We start from the raw sequence: 15931 nt of genomic DNA, 5'->3' as shown, positions 1-15931 counted from the left end.
TTCCACAGAAACCTTTTGAAAATGATCAGTTTGAATGTATTTTGAGAATATTTGTACATATGGATATACACAAGCTTAAAGAGTAGCTTGGATACATTTTGACTAATTTTATAATTTATTGAGACTCATTATGTGAGCTCATGTTTTGTCATCATCATCATTCATTTTTCTATTGCCTTGCAATGACAAAAACACCATGTAGACGTGTGCGTATGGAAGGACATGAGTCAAGGTTAAAAATCACATCTCCCTTTAATCTGTTCAAACATTAATTTTCACTCATTGCATATACAAAAAGGGGGGGGAAAACATTGATATAACCTTTACCTAGACATTTAAATTAAAACCCTTAGGAGGCAGTTTGAGTCATATAAAATGCCACTGCTTCACCACTGATCAGTACAAAGTTTCCCAGACTAGTCACGTACATCATGAGAAGTGCGGCGACCACCTTAAGGAAGAAGATTTATTCAGAAATGAATAAGTTACCACACAGAAACATTTCCTTTGTGTGCTGGCAAAGAGACAGGGGTTTTGATTGACAGCAACGTTCAATAGCCACCTGTGAAACAAATGTCATTAGAAAAACCTTCAGCTTGTTACCTGCTGAAGGCTTCAATAGCACAGCAGATCATTTATAAAAATAACTTATGAGGAGAATAAGACCGTGATCTGGGGTGAGACCTTCAAGTCCCTCTGCAGTACGGTGATGAAACAAGACAAAATTAATTAGTCTTCAGAGTATGTGAAACGAAAAACTTAACAGGAAACTAAAATACCCTTGGACTTCATTTTCTCAATAATAATAATAATAATAAGCAGGAGGACTGCTAGTAGATTGAGATAGTCACCTGTATGATGTGTAGTGGTCCCTGTTGTCATAGCATTCATATCCACGGTCGTAGTCACGTGAACAGCGTTGAGGACCACTTAGACCACCTCCTCCACTACATAGAAGAGAATACCAAGATGAGATTTACAGTTGTGTCTTATTGTCTTACAGTTGTGTTCTTTCATTTTTGTTTTTTTGTTTCACCTCATCTGTGTTATTTCTCCCGGACTGAACTCGTGCTTTTTACAGTTTTGTGTTAATAATGCCAGCGGCTGAGCTAAAGTGAATTTGTGATGATTTAGGTCCATGTTCTAATCACTTGACGAACTTTGGGTATCCATTTAAAACCCTGCTTTCCTAATAAATTACATAATACTGGTTTCTAATGGGCAAAAGCATTTTTACAGATCTTTCATAAAGGCCCTCTATTTGGAGATTATAAAATGACCACTCTCAATTTTTATTTTAAGGGGACATATTATGTTCCCTTCAGTTCAGCCTCTTTCTGAAACGGGTCGCTCTGGCTCCCATCTCTTTAAGGCCCCCCTCCTGATGAGCCCACTCTATTCTGATTGGCCAGCTTCTGGCTCCGGAGGCTTTGACCATGTTAAACATAGACATCTGACATCATAACAGTATAAAAATGACAGAAAATCACAAAAAGCATAATATGTCTCCTTTGAGCATTCATCTCTTAATGGATTAGATCTAAATAATAATAAGTAATAATAATATAAAAAATAATAAAAAATACTGTACATCAGAACATAACTGTTTAACAGGAGAACTGTGTGTTTTTTTGTTAACGTATCTTATTAATCCACAAACACTCAGAATACTTCAGGGTTGGACTGTGAGGTCTTTTTGTGATGCAGAAGTCCACTCTGATTCTGCCTCCATCCAGCTCTGTGCCATTGGCTCGTTCCTTTGCCTGAAAATGAATAAAGATAAATTATCTCTGTACACTCTGGAAATATTTCAAGTACAGGTGCGACAGGGGTCTTTGTCAACTAGTATTCTTATATCTCCAGCGTCATCGTGTTCTTGGAGTGCCTCAACAGCTGGTCATACACAATACACACATCCGCCAGGGGGTCGTATTTAGAGAAGACTGTCATTAGATCCCTCTCTGTGGTGTACAAACTGAGACCAAACAATCCCAGGCAGCAGTTTGGATCTGGATTGGTCTGCAATTTTAAAGACATTAAAGGGTTGATTGATTATTGATTACACAATCAACCATTGGTAGTGTCCTTTTTTTTTTACAGCTGTGTTTCTTTGTCATACATCAAACTAAGTCTACAGACAAATCACGCAGCTGATTCATGTGTTTTGCTCTCAAGAACTCATTACTACATTACTGCAGTGGCAGAGTGGAAGCAGAAAACATTTACATCTAGCGTAAAAAGCAGAGATATTGATGAGCTTCTGTCCGACCTCCACGGTCTGGATGTGAAAGTGCTGTGTGGAGTAACTAATTAAACCCAGCAGGAATTACTTACTAACTTATGATTTTAATTGACATACTCAATGATTATTTATTATGATTTCATGGAGCAGATGATTGTAGCTCTTAATTTCTGTTTTTTTTCCAAAGAAAAGACTCCAGAAAAGATAAACCCATATTTTAAAACTGGTCCAAATTTTGTTGAAAAGTTGATGTTTTGTAGATTATATACCATTTATTTTAATGTCAACTGGTTGTACAGGACTAGTAAGGACTACTAAAGTACTTTACATACATTACAGTGTTGTACGGAGTTTCACTGGTGAGGTGCCACAGCAGTAATGGCTACTTGCCCACTTCTACCAATAACCTGGATTGATCCACAGGAGTAAAAATGTTTTTAAAAAAGCTTTGCGTATAGCGTGTACTGCAGAGCAGGAGAGGGTGTCAAAGATGAATGTATAGACAGAAAAATGGGTATTTAGTAGTGTTTAAGAACTGAGCTACATACTGTATATTCATATTCCTTCAAGAAGAACGCAGGCAATGCTGACTGGCTATTTAAAACAAAGGCCATTGAACACTTACGCAGTTGCTGATTTGCCTGCGGTGATTAGACATGGGTGAGCGGCTGTGGCTTCGGTGCCAACGCTGTCCACTGTACTGCGAGAACGGCAACAATAGGACCTTGAGCGGGAGCGAGATTGGCTGTAGTGTCTGCGTGAGACACGGTGGGAATGAGACCTGCATAGAAATAAGCAACACTTCCACATTCACATTGGTTCTATGGTTATTCACATTCAATTTCTCTACAACTGCATTGTTAGATGGACCAGTGATGACATATCTAGTCATTTTGTGTCATTGTAACTCCCTAAACATTGTCACTCACCCAGATTTCGACTTTGGCCTTGTTTCAAACGAGAAGGTGAGCGGCTTGCCGACTTCTGAGCCCCGCGAACTCCTAGAGACAGAGCACACACACCAACACACCCCTTGTTAGCACCAGTGAGAGGACAAACTCAGACATTTGCCTACATAATTCTATGTAGTAAAGAATAAATTTTATCCTGTGAAGAGTATAGAAAAAAAACAATTCAGAATGCAAGACAATGGTACTGATTTCGCCATGGATAGTAAGACAGCAATATCATTATTAATCAATATAAATAAATTGTCAACATGATGAAAAAACATAAAATTATCAGTTGTGTAAAAGACCAGAAAGTTACTTAGCACTGTGACTTTATCTAGATTAATTCATAACTTAATTTCTGTAGCTTCACATTATTCTTCTTTCTTTAGTTGTTATACTTCTTCTTACTTCCCCCATCTCTCACTGCCTTTACTTCTTCCCTCCTCATATTTTAGCACACATTGTTGAATTCAACTTCGAACATCTTAACTTTATCGGAAATAAAATGAACATGAGACTTGTTCTGCATTTTCTTCGTCCAACCATAACCTTAATGAAAAAGGATGAAGAATATATGACTACAATTAAAACTGCACCCTCATTCAAATTTCAATGACTTATTATGATCTTCTGACATGTACGGGAAGGTTTAAGATCAAATCACACAAACCTTCAATGTTAGTTTTGAACACATTTCATTTTCAGTGGTTCTACATCCACCGTTATGTCCATCAGCCACTTGCACAGACGTAATGTAGCATCTTGGATGCAAACATAAATAAATATGTAATTTTATAAAACCTGCTATTGAAATGGAAATTTAAACATCTAAACACATGTTCATCTATTTTATCCATTCTGGTTGTTTCTACTGTGAAAGGATGACAGATGGCGTCTGCATCGGGAAAACAGAACAAACAGTGTTATCCTACACACACATATTCACAAGATGGTAAATAATAATATGAACTATGATTAATATCGCTATGATCTTTTGCAATATAGATATTGTTTTCCCAAAGAAAATTCCCAACTGGATCCTATTAACACAACTCCTGACAAGTGGCCTCTGTGCAATAATAGACAATGAATGTGAATTAAGTCTAGTCAAGAATAAACCTCACCAACAAAGCCTTTTTCTTTCTTACTAACTCTCATCTTAAGTTAGCCCAGACGACCTCAAGATGCTGCTACCACTCATTTGTACCGACTTGCATCACTAGCACTAATTAGAGCATGTGAAATCTTGAGAGCCAAGCCTTAGCACATAAACTGTAGCTACACCAAAATTCAAGTAAAATTTTCTTGACAGAAACTGTAGACACAAAGGCACATACAAATATATACTCATTATAGCCTTGTATTGTTCATTTATTTAAACTAAAAAGAAAATTGGTCATAATGTGCAGTTGTTTTTTCTTCTTGAATGTTCAGCAAACATTCTCCAAATCACTAATTGTGATGGATTAAATCACGTGTTTTTTTCTTTAAGGCATGAGATCAGTTTTAGATAATCACACTGTAGAGGCTGGTAAATGTTTTGGGTTGTTCGTTTAGCAAGCCTGTGCACACGTCAAGTCTACAGACAATGTGGGCAACAGTATTTATAAGAAAAGTTTTGTTTGACAAATACTTTTCACAGAAACAAGCGCCCTGCCCCTGGAGAGAGAACCAGCTAGTTCAAAACAGGTTTTTATGAAGTGTCCTCCTCAAATATACACAGAAAAAATAATCAGTTAATCTGTTGTTATAAACTAACAGCTCAGACCTGGACTAAACCAAAAATGTCCTTGGCTTTCTATGCAAAAAAACAAAGACACATAAGACAAACATAGAAACGCCATCATCGTCTGGCCTACTAGGCCTATGCATGCTGGATGCAGCTTGCACAGTACAGTAAATGGTGCACACACTACAGTACATTGTTTTCAACTTTAAAAGATAAAGATAAATTGATCAGCGCACTGACAGAGAGCATGAATCAAACCTGTTTTCAAACAAGGTGAACATAAAGTATAACGTTAAGGGCTGAGTGTGCGAGTTAATGCAAATTAATAAGAAGAATTCTTGAGGCTGTTGTTTTAAACTGTTGAAGCATTTTAAAACCTTTATGTCGTTTGACTTACATAAACAACATCGCACAGAGTAACCAAGAAAGCCAATGTAGCTACAGTTATCCTTGCAAATAATTAAATTTCCATTTAACGTTAGATAATAAACATATCACTAATACCAGTGGTGTAAAGTAACTAAGTTTATTTATTCAATTACTGGACTTAAGTACAATTTGGAAGAACTTGTACTTTACTTTAGTATTTCCAATTGATGCTACTTTATACTTCCACTCCACTACATTTTAGAGGGAAATATTGTTCTTTCTACTACAACCACAACATTTATTTGACAGCTTTAGTTACTTTTCAGATGAAAATTTGACACAATGGATAAGATAACAAGCTTTTAAAATATAACAAATTGTTAAAGATGAAACCAGTGGTTTCCAACCTTTTTGGTTTTTGACGTCTTACAAAACACAGTGTGTAGTCGGGGTCACATTTCACATGTCTATGAGTTGTTAACAGCTTCACCAAATAGTGATTTTTCCCTCTAAACTTCTCACATGGTTTCATTTCAATAAATGTTCAAATGATCTATATATCACAAATATTTCATCAAAAATCAAAGATTAGAGAAAAAGTCCAAAAACTGAAAACAGATCTGTGTATCAGAACTTTGTTTTTTCTTCTTTCCTCTCCCATTAATCATCTCACAACTCTTCAGATTTATCTGGTGACCCTTTGAAGGGGCCGGACCCTTAGGTTGGGAACCACTGGACTAAACTAACTAACTGTATATAAAGTAGTTGAAACTAGCTCCACCTCCAGCAGCTACAACAGTAACATGCTGCTTACACACTGACGCCTCAGTATTAATAATCTAATGATGCTATAAATGATAATATATCAGTCAGAGGGACCAAACCACTACTATTACTGCAATAGTTTAACTACATTTTGCTGCTAATATTAATGTACTTTTACTTAAGTAGGATTTTTCATGCAGGACATTTACTTGTAGTGGAGTATTTTTACATTGCTGTAACGTTAAATACTTTTACTTCAATAAAGAACGTGAATAACGTTATTTCTTCCACCAGGAGCTAATACCCTCATTATGCAAAATATTTTGATTATATATATAACTTATATAATATAAAGTTTTAGGTTTTAAACCCTGAGTTGGCTGAAGCTGGCATCACTGGCTGACGGGGCCTAAGGTCTAGCTATCATTAAAGTTAAAGCTAACATTAAGTTAAAAAGCTAGCTTCCGACTATAACAGATAGATTTACAGGGACATAATTTGTCAATATAATATCAGTTAATCAAAATTAACATGACAAATACAAATACTTTAGAAAACAACTTAACGGTTTTCGACGGGAACTTGAGACAGCAAGCTAACATTAGCTAGCCAGCATTAGCCAAAACAATGTAAAGACTGTTAACATTTGTTTCATTAAACAGTCATTTAACTAACTATATCTCCATAAACCACGTTAAAACACCAAAGCTCATACGTACCCGCTCGCAGTAACATTTGTCGTTTTCACTCATGTTTTGTGACAGTAAACGTTTCAAAAACAACAGATTTTTTTGTCTGCTGCTAGCCAGCTAACCTATATACCTACAGTGTGTGTATGTATGTGTGCGCGTGTGTGTCCCTCACTCAGGCCTGTTGCCATGGGATACGTGCCATACCGCGGCCACCTGACCATAATAAACCTTTATGTTTCTCATTCACAAGCTCTTAAGACTACGTCTGACGATTATCTTCTAATTAATCCGATTATCTGATTTATCCAATTATCCTATTTTCCTCGATTAATCGATTAGTCGTTTGATCCAGAAAATGGTGAAAAACGTTGATCTCTGTTTTCTCTGAAGCCCAACATGACGTCATCAAATGATAACAGTCAACAACCCAAAGATGTTCAGTTTACTATCATGTAAGACTAAATAAAACAGAAAACATTCACATTTGAGAAGCTGGAATCAGAGAGTTCAGACAGTTTTTTTCTTTAAAATAAAAAACATTAATTGATTAATTTTATTTCCATCAACTAATCTATTTGTTTGATTAATTTGATTAATTGTCTAGTAATTGCAGCTGTCTACTCGCTTTAAACCAAGTGAAAGCAATTGAAGTTATAGTTAGCAAGCCGTTCTACTAGAAATTACACCTTCATATTAATCACAAAAACAAATGAGTTTGGTAAAAAAAACCAAAAAAAAAACCAAGTACAATTATACTACAATAATTAAAACAAAAAAAAGCAAAAAAACTGAGAATAGAGACCAAAGATAGGACATAAAATGCAATAAAAATGTCAACAAGTAATTTAATTTTACAAATCAAATAAATACTGCTAGGAAACATCAAATTATACCAATACAAGTATTTGATTTTGGCTCACATTGTAATTGAGAACAGATGTCATGTCCAGCTACCATCTTTGTTTGGATTTAGAAAAGGACAAACAAGGCAAAAGGAGTAAAAATCTTTGTTATGCCACTTATCAAATAGTAGCCTATGATATAATTTTAGAAATCATTTAACTGGTGTTCTCATTGATATTCATCAAGTCAGATCATTTAGTTTTATTTGTTAAAAGATGTCTGTCCACTATTGATCATTGTTTTATGATTTCTTGCTTTCACCTTGAAGCCAATAAGACTATCTTTTGGAAGAGAAAAGATTTTTCACACCTTATGGGAACTAGAAATGAAAGCATCTAACACCATACCACTGTGTTAACTGTTTGTTGCTGCTATCTTTTCCAGCATTTCTCTGCATTTTGTTTGTCTTCCACCGCAGCTAAACTTAAAAACAGTAAAGAGCAGAAAATAACACTCAGAAACACGTGGATAAGGAGAAGGTAATGGCTGTTAATTCCAGTGTGGAGCACTCCTTAGCAGCTAGTTGATTCTCACTGGATGATCACTTGTATTTTTTTTCACCCTACATGAAAAAAGCAGCCCTCTCATTCAAGTGGAAGGAGAAAATGAAGAACCTCAGAGGCCAGTGGTGCAAAAAAACTGTTTTATTTGACTTGTCTCTTTAGAAGCTGCTGACACAGGGTTTCATGGCAGTGGAGTGTATTTCATGAAAAAGGGGAAGTCCAGTGGGAAAGGTCAAGAATAAATTACATTTTTTTAATTAAGCCCCAGTTCTAATCAATATTCATTCAGTAATACTGTGTATTCCAGCTGAAAGTAACATCATAAAATCCATATAATAGCTGATTTGTAGCCCATCTCTGTAAGACACAGTTTAATCTATCACATTAAAGATGTGTTAAAACAGACTCTTTAATTTTCTTTATTTAAAGTGGGCAGAAGCTGAGAAGTAGAAAATAGAAAAAAAAAATTCTGAGATTGGAGGCAGGGATTTAATTGTCAGCTGCAGGCATGTAAAACTAGTCAGTGGCTTCATCACAGTGCTAATTTTAGTTACATTACAGAAATGCTGCTTTAAACTATTGCTTGGCAGAAGAGAAAATGACAGAAGAGGAGAAGGTACATCTGGATCTAATTACTCGTTGGCACCTATAATGGAGTGTAGAGAGAAAATTCGGTCAGTCGTTTTGAATTAAAGAAAGATTTTTTGATGTATGTGCTAGTTCACTTACCGCAGTTATATAGGACATTTATTTTATGAAGATCTAGAGCACTGGGTCCATCTCGTTGGCCAATGGGAATGTAGGGATCTGGTTTGGGGATTATTGTTGGTCCACCGTCTTCAGAGAAGGCATACCTGTATCAAAAATATATAAAGTATATGGTATAGTAACATCCCAGCAAAACACAAACTATGATTATATGTTACCTGACAAAGCAGCTCACCTTCCATAATGCATGACAGAGCTGTAGTCATATGGGCTGTTGAGATTGTTTGTCACCTGTTTTCTGAAGTTACTTATATAGTCTGTCAAAACACCAAAATTAGAAGACAGGTGTGAAATTATTAATCTAAGAAAAGACTCATTTGGTAAAAAGCTAGTTAACTGAATGCAAGCGATAAAATTATTTAACCTAACCTGGCATGATGTTTTTCCATACAATTGTGACGTAGTGGTCTCGATCTGAGCGGGACTGTTCATGTACGAAGCCGAGAGCGTGCATGAACTCATGGGAAGCCACTCCTGACCACATACACCCAGGAGTCTGCAGTGACAGGGTCTGGCTTCCTCCAGTCTGCCCAAGGAATGACCAGCAGCTTTGAGCACAACAGAAATAATCCAATTAATTAAATTCAAGTTACTACAGTGACAAAACCACCACACAAGACTCATGCATATAAATCAAGGCAGGTATCACAAGTGAAACCCTTTTACAGGAGTCGTGCTTACCCATATCTAGGCTGAATATCGAGGAAGCTGGTCTCATGGGTGCGTGGAACAAATTTAATGCATGTTCCCGAGGAAATGTCTTGCATCCCAGTTTCTATGGTGATTCTGTCCATGTCGTCTGTTGTACAAAAACAATCGACAGCTGAATTAAACAAAACAGATGTGAACTGTCAGCATGTTTATAACTGTAAATCAGCAGATTCTGACCATATAGTGGAGAGACGATGTAGGGAACATAAACAAATCCGTCAACTGATTTAGGCCACAGACAGGCACTGCCAGGGCAGGATATAGCACTCCGTACATACGAGCTGGCAATATCGCCATCTCTGAATGACAGTCCTCGGGGGGCTCGCAGTCCTGATTAAAAAAAAACATTTAATTGAGTTCAGGATATAGTAATTATCTTTAATTAGTACCATTCTGTATCATTTACATCTTACTTACTGCTATTGACTTCCAGGATTTGGTCCATTGCATTCATTTCATCATGATCTGTAATTTCATCTGAATGTAAATCAAAGAGAGAAAGATTTTTAATAGTCATCCCCTGGTCTCCAAAATCAGCAAGAGTATCATTTATTACATGTGTGATAAAATGTATAAAAATAGTAACTTAATTTCTCCAAGAGCCCACCTGAGTATTTCCTTCTCAACCTCACTTTCCCCTCATGTACTCCAGTTGAATTCTGCAATACAAGGGTGCATTATATTATATTTTGGCTGCAAAGCATGACAAGGCTAAAAGGGGTATTTGCTCTAAAATTATTTTTCTTGGTACTGACCTTAACAGGTAGAGCGTACGCCTGGGTCAGCAAGCCAAACAAAACACACAGAAGCATCACGGTAGAATGCATTGTTGTGGTTCAGACTGAGGTTCAGCCCGCAGTCTTCCAACACAAGAGCTCAATGAACTCCTCACCTCCAACGAATCTATATACCCACTTCTCCTCCTGTGCTCTGTACTGATTGGGCACATATTCTGTGATGAAGCATGATTAAGACCCCTCATCATCCAGTGTATGTAATTAACTCAAGTCCACTGCTGATCCGTAACAGGTGGTCCCGACGCTGACCTTCACTTGTGCCCTGTACTTATCGCATGTTAAGATTCAGCACTTTCAGAAATGAGACACTTAAAGGTGTTTTGCTGTTGGATTGCTACAACTCAGCAGTTGCTATCAGGAGAATGAATAACCGTCCACCCAGTGCAACAGACCATCAATTTGTGTTTGACTGAGCTGGCAACCAGTGATTTTGTGATAAACTATCGGCTGATAACTATGCTGACAACAATCATTTTGTCACATAGGTAAATATATAAAAACAAAAACCTATCCTTCTCCAAATATTATTTCTATTTTTATCAGGGGGCCAATTTGAAGGGTGTTGACTGAGGGAAGAATCCCAGTGTTAGCAGTTTATGAATACTTGTCTCCATGGTTACTGCAGCACCGTTGGTACTATAACATGTAGATATCTGAGCTGAGGGCACAAGGATGGATACTTAATCAAGTTTCTTCAGTTTTCCTTCACATTAACCCTGCTTTAAATATGTATGCAAGCATGCACGCAAGTAGGATTATATCTTCTTCACATTTAAGTCATCTCTTACTGATTTATGAGATGACTTATGCTGTAGATATTGGGTGGACAATTGACAACTTTAAACCAAGCTATCTAGTGTTTCAACTCCTTTATTCTCTTTACTACAAACAAAGTGCACACCTGCTGAGTTTGTCTCATGAGACACTTCTTATTTAAACACTCAAGATTGAATGCACACAGGGGAGATACCGGTAGAAAGCTTGAATCAATCTTTATTGTAACTGTTTCCATGATTTAATATCATTTTGTTGGATTAGCTTTGAGAACACTCCTGTTTCACCTCAGTTCAGTTTCAGTACTCGTCTTTGTCACCTGAGGAGAGAGACAGAATGAAATCAGGAGGGTCATCTCTTGTATTATTTGCTTATTCAAGAGTATATTTTGCAGTCTGACAAATCAAAAAAAAGTTACTAGTTCTTAAATAATTACTGTATGTTATTTCAGGATATTTGGTACCAACCACACTTATAAAGCCTGTTGATTTTCAGCTTATCAATGTGGCTGAGAGACGATGCTTGGCCCAACTTTATGTCTTTGCTGTTCTTAGGAACGATGGTTGGCTCCCCATCCTGAGAGTAGGCATACCTAAACATATTCATATTATATATTACAATATAATACATTAAACACATTATACGATATCTAGCGATCTACATCAAATTATTACTTACATCCCAAAGTGCAGGATTGAGCCATAGTCATATGGTAGGTTCAAATTGTCAGTCTTGAATTTCTCAAAGTTCCTTAAGCGATCTGTTGGAAATTGGAAAATATTTTATATTTATTATTTGTCTGCATACATTTTCATTGTTGTTGTTTGTTTACAACATAAAGCATCTCTCATCTTTGTTTTGAAACCTGCTATAGAAACACAGTTAATTATAAATATTCTTTAATTTACCATTCGTGGAGATCTCACTCTCCAACGCCACCCCCCTTCCCGCCCCTTTGAAATTACCCCTCCAAATGTTTGGCCACATGATGGTGACATAGTTGTCCCGGTCGAAGCGCGACTGCTCATGCACAAAGCCCAGGGCATGCATGAACTCGTGGGAAATCACTCCAATTCTGAAGCAGCTGGGGCTCTGGAGAGACACAGTCTGTCTTCCACCACGTGAACCAAGGTAGGACCAACACCTGGATTAACATGCACGCATAGACACAGCACATATGATTAGAATAACTTCATGATTGGGAGGAAAGCAAAATGGCAACTGACTGAACAACACTTCCTGAAGTTAATGATTTATCCATTTCAATTGTACTTGTTTTTCTAAAATCTGCTGCTACTCAAACTGAAATGAAAATTAAAACAATTCCATGTCCCTCCAACTATACAAACAAGCCACATTTGAAATCAGGTCTATTACAAGATGCAATCAAACTCTCCAAGCAAAAGCTCTCACCCGGACTTTTGCTGGATGTCGATGTAGTCTCGCTGGTGAGTCCGGGGAACAAACCGCACACAGGTATCTTTCTCTATGTTCTCCATTCCTTTCTTTATCATCTTTGTCTCCATCTCAGCTGTTCGTTTGTTTAAACAGAATACACAGGGCACATAGAGTCTATAAATAATCGAATAACACAATGGTGAATCTCAAAAAGTATCAGACTGTAAAGAACATACAGTATTCAGGTGACATTCTGTATGCAATGTAGACATGTCCATCCACAGACTTAGACCAGAGGCAGGTGCGTGCAAAGCAGACTTTGGAGCGCCTTCCAGAAGACACGGCGATATCTCCCTCTCTGAGACTGGTTGTGCCGTCTATGATTCGTGAGGCTAAGACAGAAATCAGGGGAAATTTAATTGTTCTAGACAGAGCAACAGGACCTAATTTGTTACAGTATGTTGTGGAAGCTGCAAAAGAATTAAATCAAGCAAAAAAAACGTGCGCAAATTACCTTGGAACTCATTAGCTTTAATAATTTCATCCATTGCCGTCCCATCTCCATGCTCTTCATGCTCTTAAAAAGAAGAGGTGTAATACAGTGTGTTTGTTTCTACAAATTGAGTCACAAATTAAATTTTCAAGCAAGTCCAAATTGCATTTACCTTTATAGCCTCTGGGGCCCCATTTTGGGTTGAAAAAAAACTTCTGCAAAAAAGAAACAGAAACAAGACAGTTGTTTGTTATTCTGTTGAATTTAAAATCACAGTCCCACTCCGCTCCCATGTCTACTTACCTGAGCATGTACAACGGAGAGGCAGGTGGATACCATGCATATGAGGATAATCCGCTCCATCTTTGCCAGTCAGATGTGTCCTCACTGTTGCCATTTTACCTGCACTAACACCTAGCTTTATATGTGTTCCCAATCGCTGTCCTGAGATAATACCCATGATTATCTCTTAAATTACAGAGTTGCTGTTATTTGTTTGTGAGTGAGTTTAATCCCCAAATTAGTTAGATTCTTTCATAAACAACAACTCCTACGGCAAGATAATGTGAGGTCTCACTGTGTGTAATAATAGTTCCAGTTCAATGACTAGCTTTAAATTAAATGGTTTAATGTTTGGCAGAGGTTTAGGGCAATTTAAGGCTTTAGATGTCTTATACACACACCACGAGTGCTGTTTTGATTCTACTGAAGCTCAATTTACGAGCAGTTGACATGTTACGTTGTGCTGATTATTTCAGAATAGTAACTATCGCACAATCTATGCGTTCATACTGTTTTCCAGGTTGTGCAGAAAAAGGAAAAAAATACTACCGCCCGAACAGGGACTTGAACCCTGGACCCTCAGATTAAAAGTCTGATGCTCTACCGACTGAGCTATCCGGGCTCTTATAAAGTCACCGGAAGGACTCTTTATAAAGCAGAAAACGAGCTTGCCTGAGCACGGCAATAAATCAATAAACCCTGTAAGAGATTTCAATTAAAATATAATGACCGCTTTTTCTGGACATACACTTACATATACACAAGCTCACACCAAGGTAAGTTCACGTTAACTTGTAGCTAACTGTTACCTCGTTTAATGTAAGTTAAAGCTAACGTTAGCTTCTTTGTTGTTGGTAGCTCAAGTAACGTTACCTTAATAAAGTTACAAATTAACTAGCAAAATAACATTAATATAAAACATTGGTATTGCAGCTTGCTTACATTAGAGCTACAGTGTATGTTTGTGTTTGTTTGTTAGCGTTAAGCTAAGTAACGGTGTGTTTACTCTCGTTAATTACAGGAGCGAGTCCAAGAGCTGCAGCATGCTGTCGAAGAAATCACACGGAAACTGGAAGAAGTCCAGCAGGAAAGACTGCGTGCCGAAAAAGAGATAACTAACTGGTACAGTTATTATTACGGTTCAAGTGTAGTCAACTTAAGTTGGGTAAAATATAGTCACTCAGGTGTAAAACGTGAAAAACTGTTTTGTCACAACGTGTGGGTCTCCTCTGTGACGTCATTGCATACTTGGCAGGCAGGGCACAAAATTCGTACCAGACACCAGCCAAATACTGGTAAAATATGCAAGTGGCTGGTAGATTTGCTTCACTCACAAGCCAATTTGAACATTCACTAGCCATTTGGTCAGTGGACAAAAAAGTTCATTTTGCACCCATATGGCAGATATCAATATTGACTGTCTATGTAAACTCAAGTCTCAAAGGACAGGTTGATAGTTTTTCAAATCTGTCTTAAAAGAACAGTCAGGTGCCCAAATGAACATTGAAACAGGTTTTTCTTGTTCTAATCATTCCTCCTGTTCATACTGGCCATCAGAATATCCCTTTATAAGGCACAAAATCCACAGTCCTCCCTCTGTGCAGAAATGTATTTGAAAGTGTATCTAAAGCTAATATGAAGCTGCAAACACCAAAATTAGTCAAATCAAGTACATATCTTTCAATGTTACAGTCTTTTTAGTGCCAAAGTCCCTCTTTTTTGTTACTATATTTCCACTGCAGCTCAACACGAAAAACACTGTCCGAGGAAACACAGGAATTTAGAGGGAATTTAGAATTATAAGGTTCTACCTGACATTTTTGGCAAAAGATAGTTATTCACATAAAAGCATTCTTTGACAATTTATTAACCTTTTGTGTAGGTTTATTCATTTATTTCTGTATTTTTGGCCCTAAAATTTGAGAGAAAAAAAGGTTTGATCTGAAAAGTCCATTTCAAACTTGGTGCTGTAAGGTTCCATCTACAAAGCACCAATCATGCGGAGGGGGAACCGGAAATGTTGTCCCAGGTGGTAGTTGCGATGGATCTGAGTGGTTTGTTCAAATATTTAAACTTATCGGTCTCGGCATACTGGACTTTGCACTTGGTTTTGAACAATGGTTGCAGAGTGTATGGACTAATGAGCACAGAGGTAAGTAGAAACAGTAGCTATCAGCTACAGCTGCTGTAAAGAATATGCAGAGGCACTGAGAATAGTTGAGGGAGTAAGTAACAAGAGCCAGGTAGCAGGGAGGCAGCAATCCTTGCATTCAGCAGTACCACATGACTCTGTCCTGGTCAAAAAGAAGGCATTTCTTGCATTTTTTCTGAGGTAGTGTGAAGAAGTGGCAAAGAATGGCAGGGGTGTAAATGACATTGACAGTATCAGTTTTACAATCTGAAGGACAGGAGGAAGGTGACAACAAAGCTAAGGCTTGTTAAAACATTTTAAACAGTGCATAGTTCAGCAAGCAAAAAGAAGAGGGAGGAAAAGTTGAAGAATGAGAATCTCAAACTAGAGCATAATAATGATTTCTCTGCAAAAATTTAAA

At 37.2% G+C, this 15931-nt stretch overlaps 3 protein-coding genes and 1 non-coding gene across 7 annotated transcripts in view; all 4 read right to left on the bottom strand.

Annotated features, from left to right (window-relative positions):
* Positions 1 to 7246, bottom strand: part of igf2bp2a (insulin-like growth factor 2 mRNA binding protein 2a) — a 64648-nt gene extending 57402 nt beyond the window's left edge. The window contains exons 1-5 of one of the 3 annotated variants that reach the window (XM_044365782.1): positions 6778 to 7246; positions 3172 to 3243; positions 2868 to 3023; positions 1661 to 1763; positions 852 to 947 (exon numbers count right to left, since the gene is read on the bottom strand). The gene's annotated coding sequence lies outside the window, so the exon portion shown is untranslated. Of the gene's footprint in view, positions 1 to 851; positions 1764 to 2867; positions 3024 to 3171; positions 3244 to 6777 lie in introns of all 3 variants that reach the window. The other 2 variants (XM_044365781.1, XM_044365783.1) reach the window with 2 other exon arrangements.
* Positions 7247 to 8181: 935 nt separating this feature from the next.
* hce2l1 (high choriolytic enzyme 2-like 1) lies at positions 8182 to 11307 on the bottom strand. Its single transcript, XM_044366853.1, has 9 exons — positions 10391 to 11307; positions 10243 to 10294; positions 10053 to 10112; positions 9813 to 9965; positions 9606 to 9723; positions 9294 to 9472; positions 9100 to 9181; positions 8886 to 9010; positions 8182 to 8802 (listed from the first exon to the last, which is right to left on the bottom strand). The coding sequence occupies exons 1-9, from the start codon at positions 10460 to 10462 to the stop codon at positions 8789 to 8791; spliced, it is 855 nt and encodes a 284-aa protein (XP_044222788.1). The 5' UTR covers positions 10463 to 11307; the 3' UTR covers positions 8182 to 8788.
* Positions 11308 to 11399: 92 nt separating this feature from the next.
* Positions 11400 to 13557, bottom strand: LOC122992861 (hatching enzyme 1.2). 2 transcript variants are annotated; one of them, XM_044366855.1, is made up of 9 exons: positions 13401 to 13557; positions 13270 to 13312; positions 13119 to 13181; positions 12841 to 12996; positions 12620 to 12737; positions 12172 to 12350; positions 11885 to 11966; positions 11643 to 11798; positions 11400 to 11525 (listed from the first exon to the last, which is right to left on the bottom strand). In XM_044366855.1, the coding sequence occupies exons 1-8, from the start codon at positions 13458 to 13460 to the stop codon at positions 11654 to 11656; spliced, it is 846 nt and encodes a 281-aa protein (XP_044222790.1). In that variant the 5' UTR covers positions 13461 to 13557; the 3' UTR covers positions 11400 to 11525; positions 11643 to 11653. The 2 variants fall into 2 exon arrangements, with proteins under 2 accessions (XP_044222790.1, XP_044222789.1); XM_044366854.1 differs by having other exon boundaries at positions 11674 to 11798.
* Positions 13558 to 13928: 371 nt separating this feature from the next.
* Positions 13929 to 14001, bottom strand: trnak-uuu. The gene has a single exon. It is a non-coding gene; the product is annotated as a tRNA-Lys (tRNA).
* Between the last annotated feature and the right edge of the window lie 1930 nt (positions 14002 to 15931).

Source organism: Thunnus albacares, chromosome 11 (genome assembly GCF_914725855.1).
Source record: "Thunnus albacares chromosome 11, fThuAlb1.1, whole genome shotgun sequence".
NCBI classification, from domain to species: Eukaryota; Metazoa; Chordata; class Actinopteri; order Scombriformes; family Scombridae; genus Thunnus; species Thunnus albacares.
The sequence above is the reverse complement of the archived record's forward strand: the minus strand, read 5'-3'. Positions and strand labels throughout refer to the sequence as shown.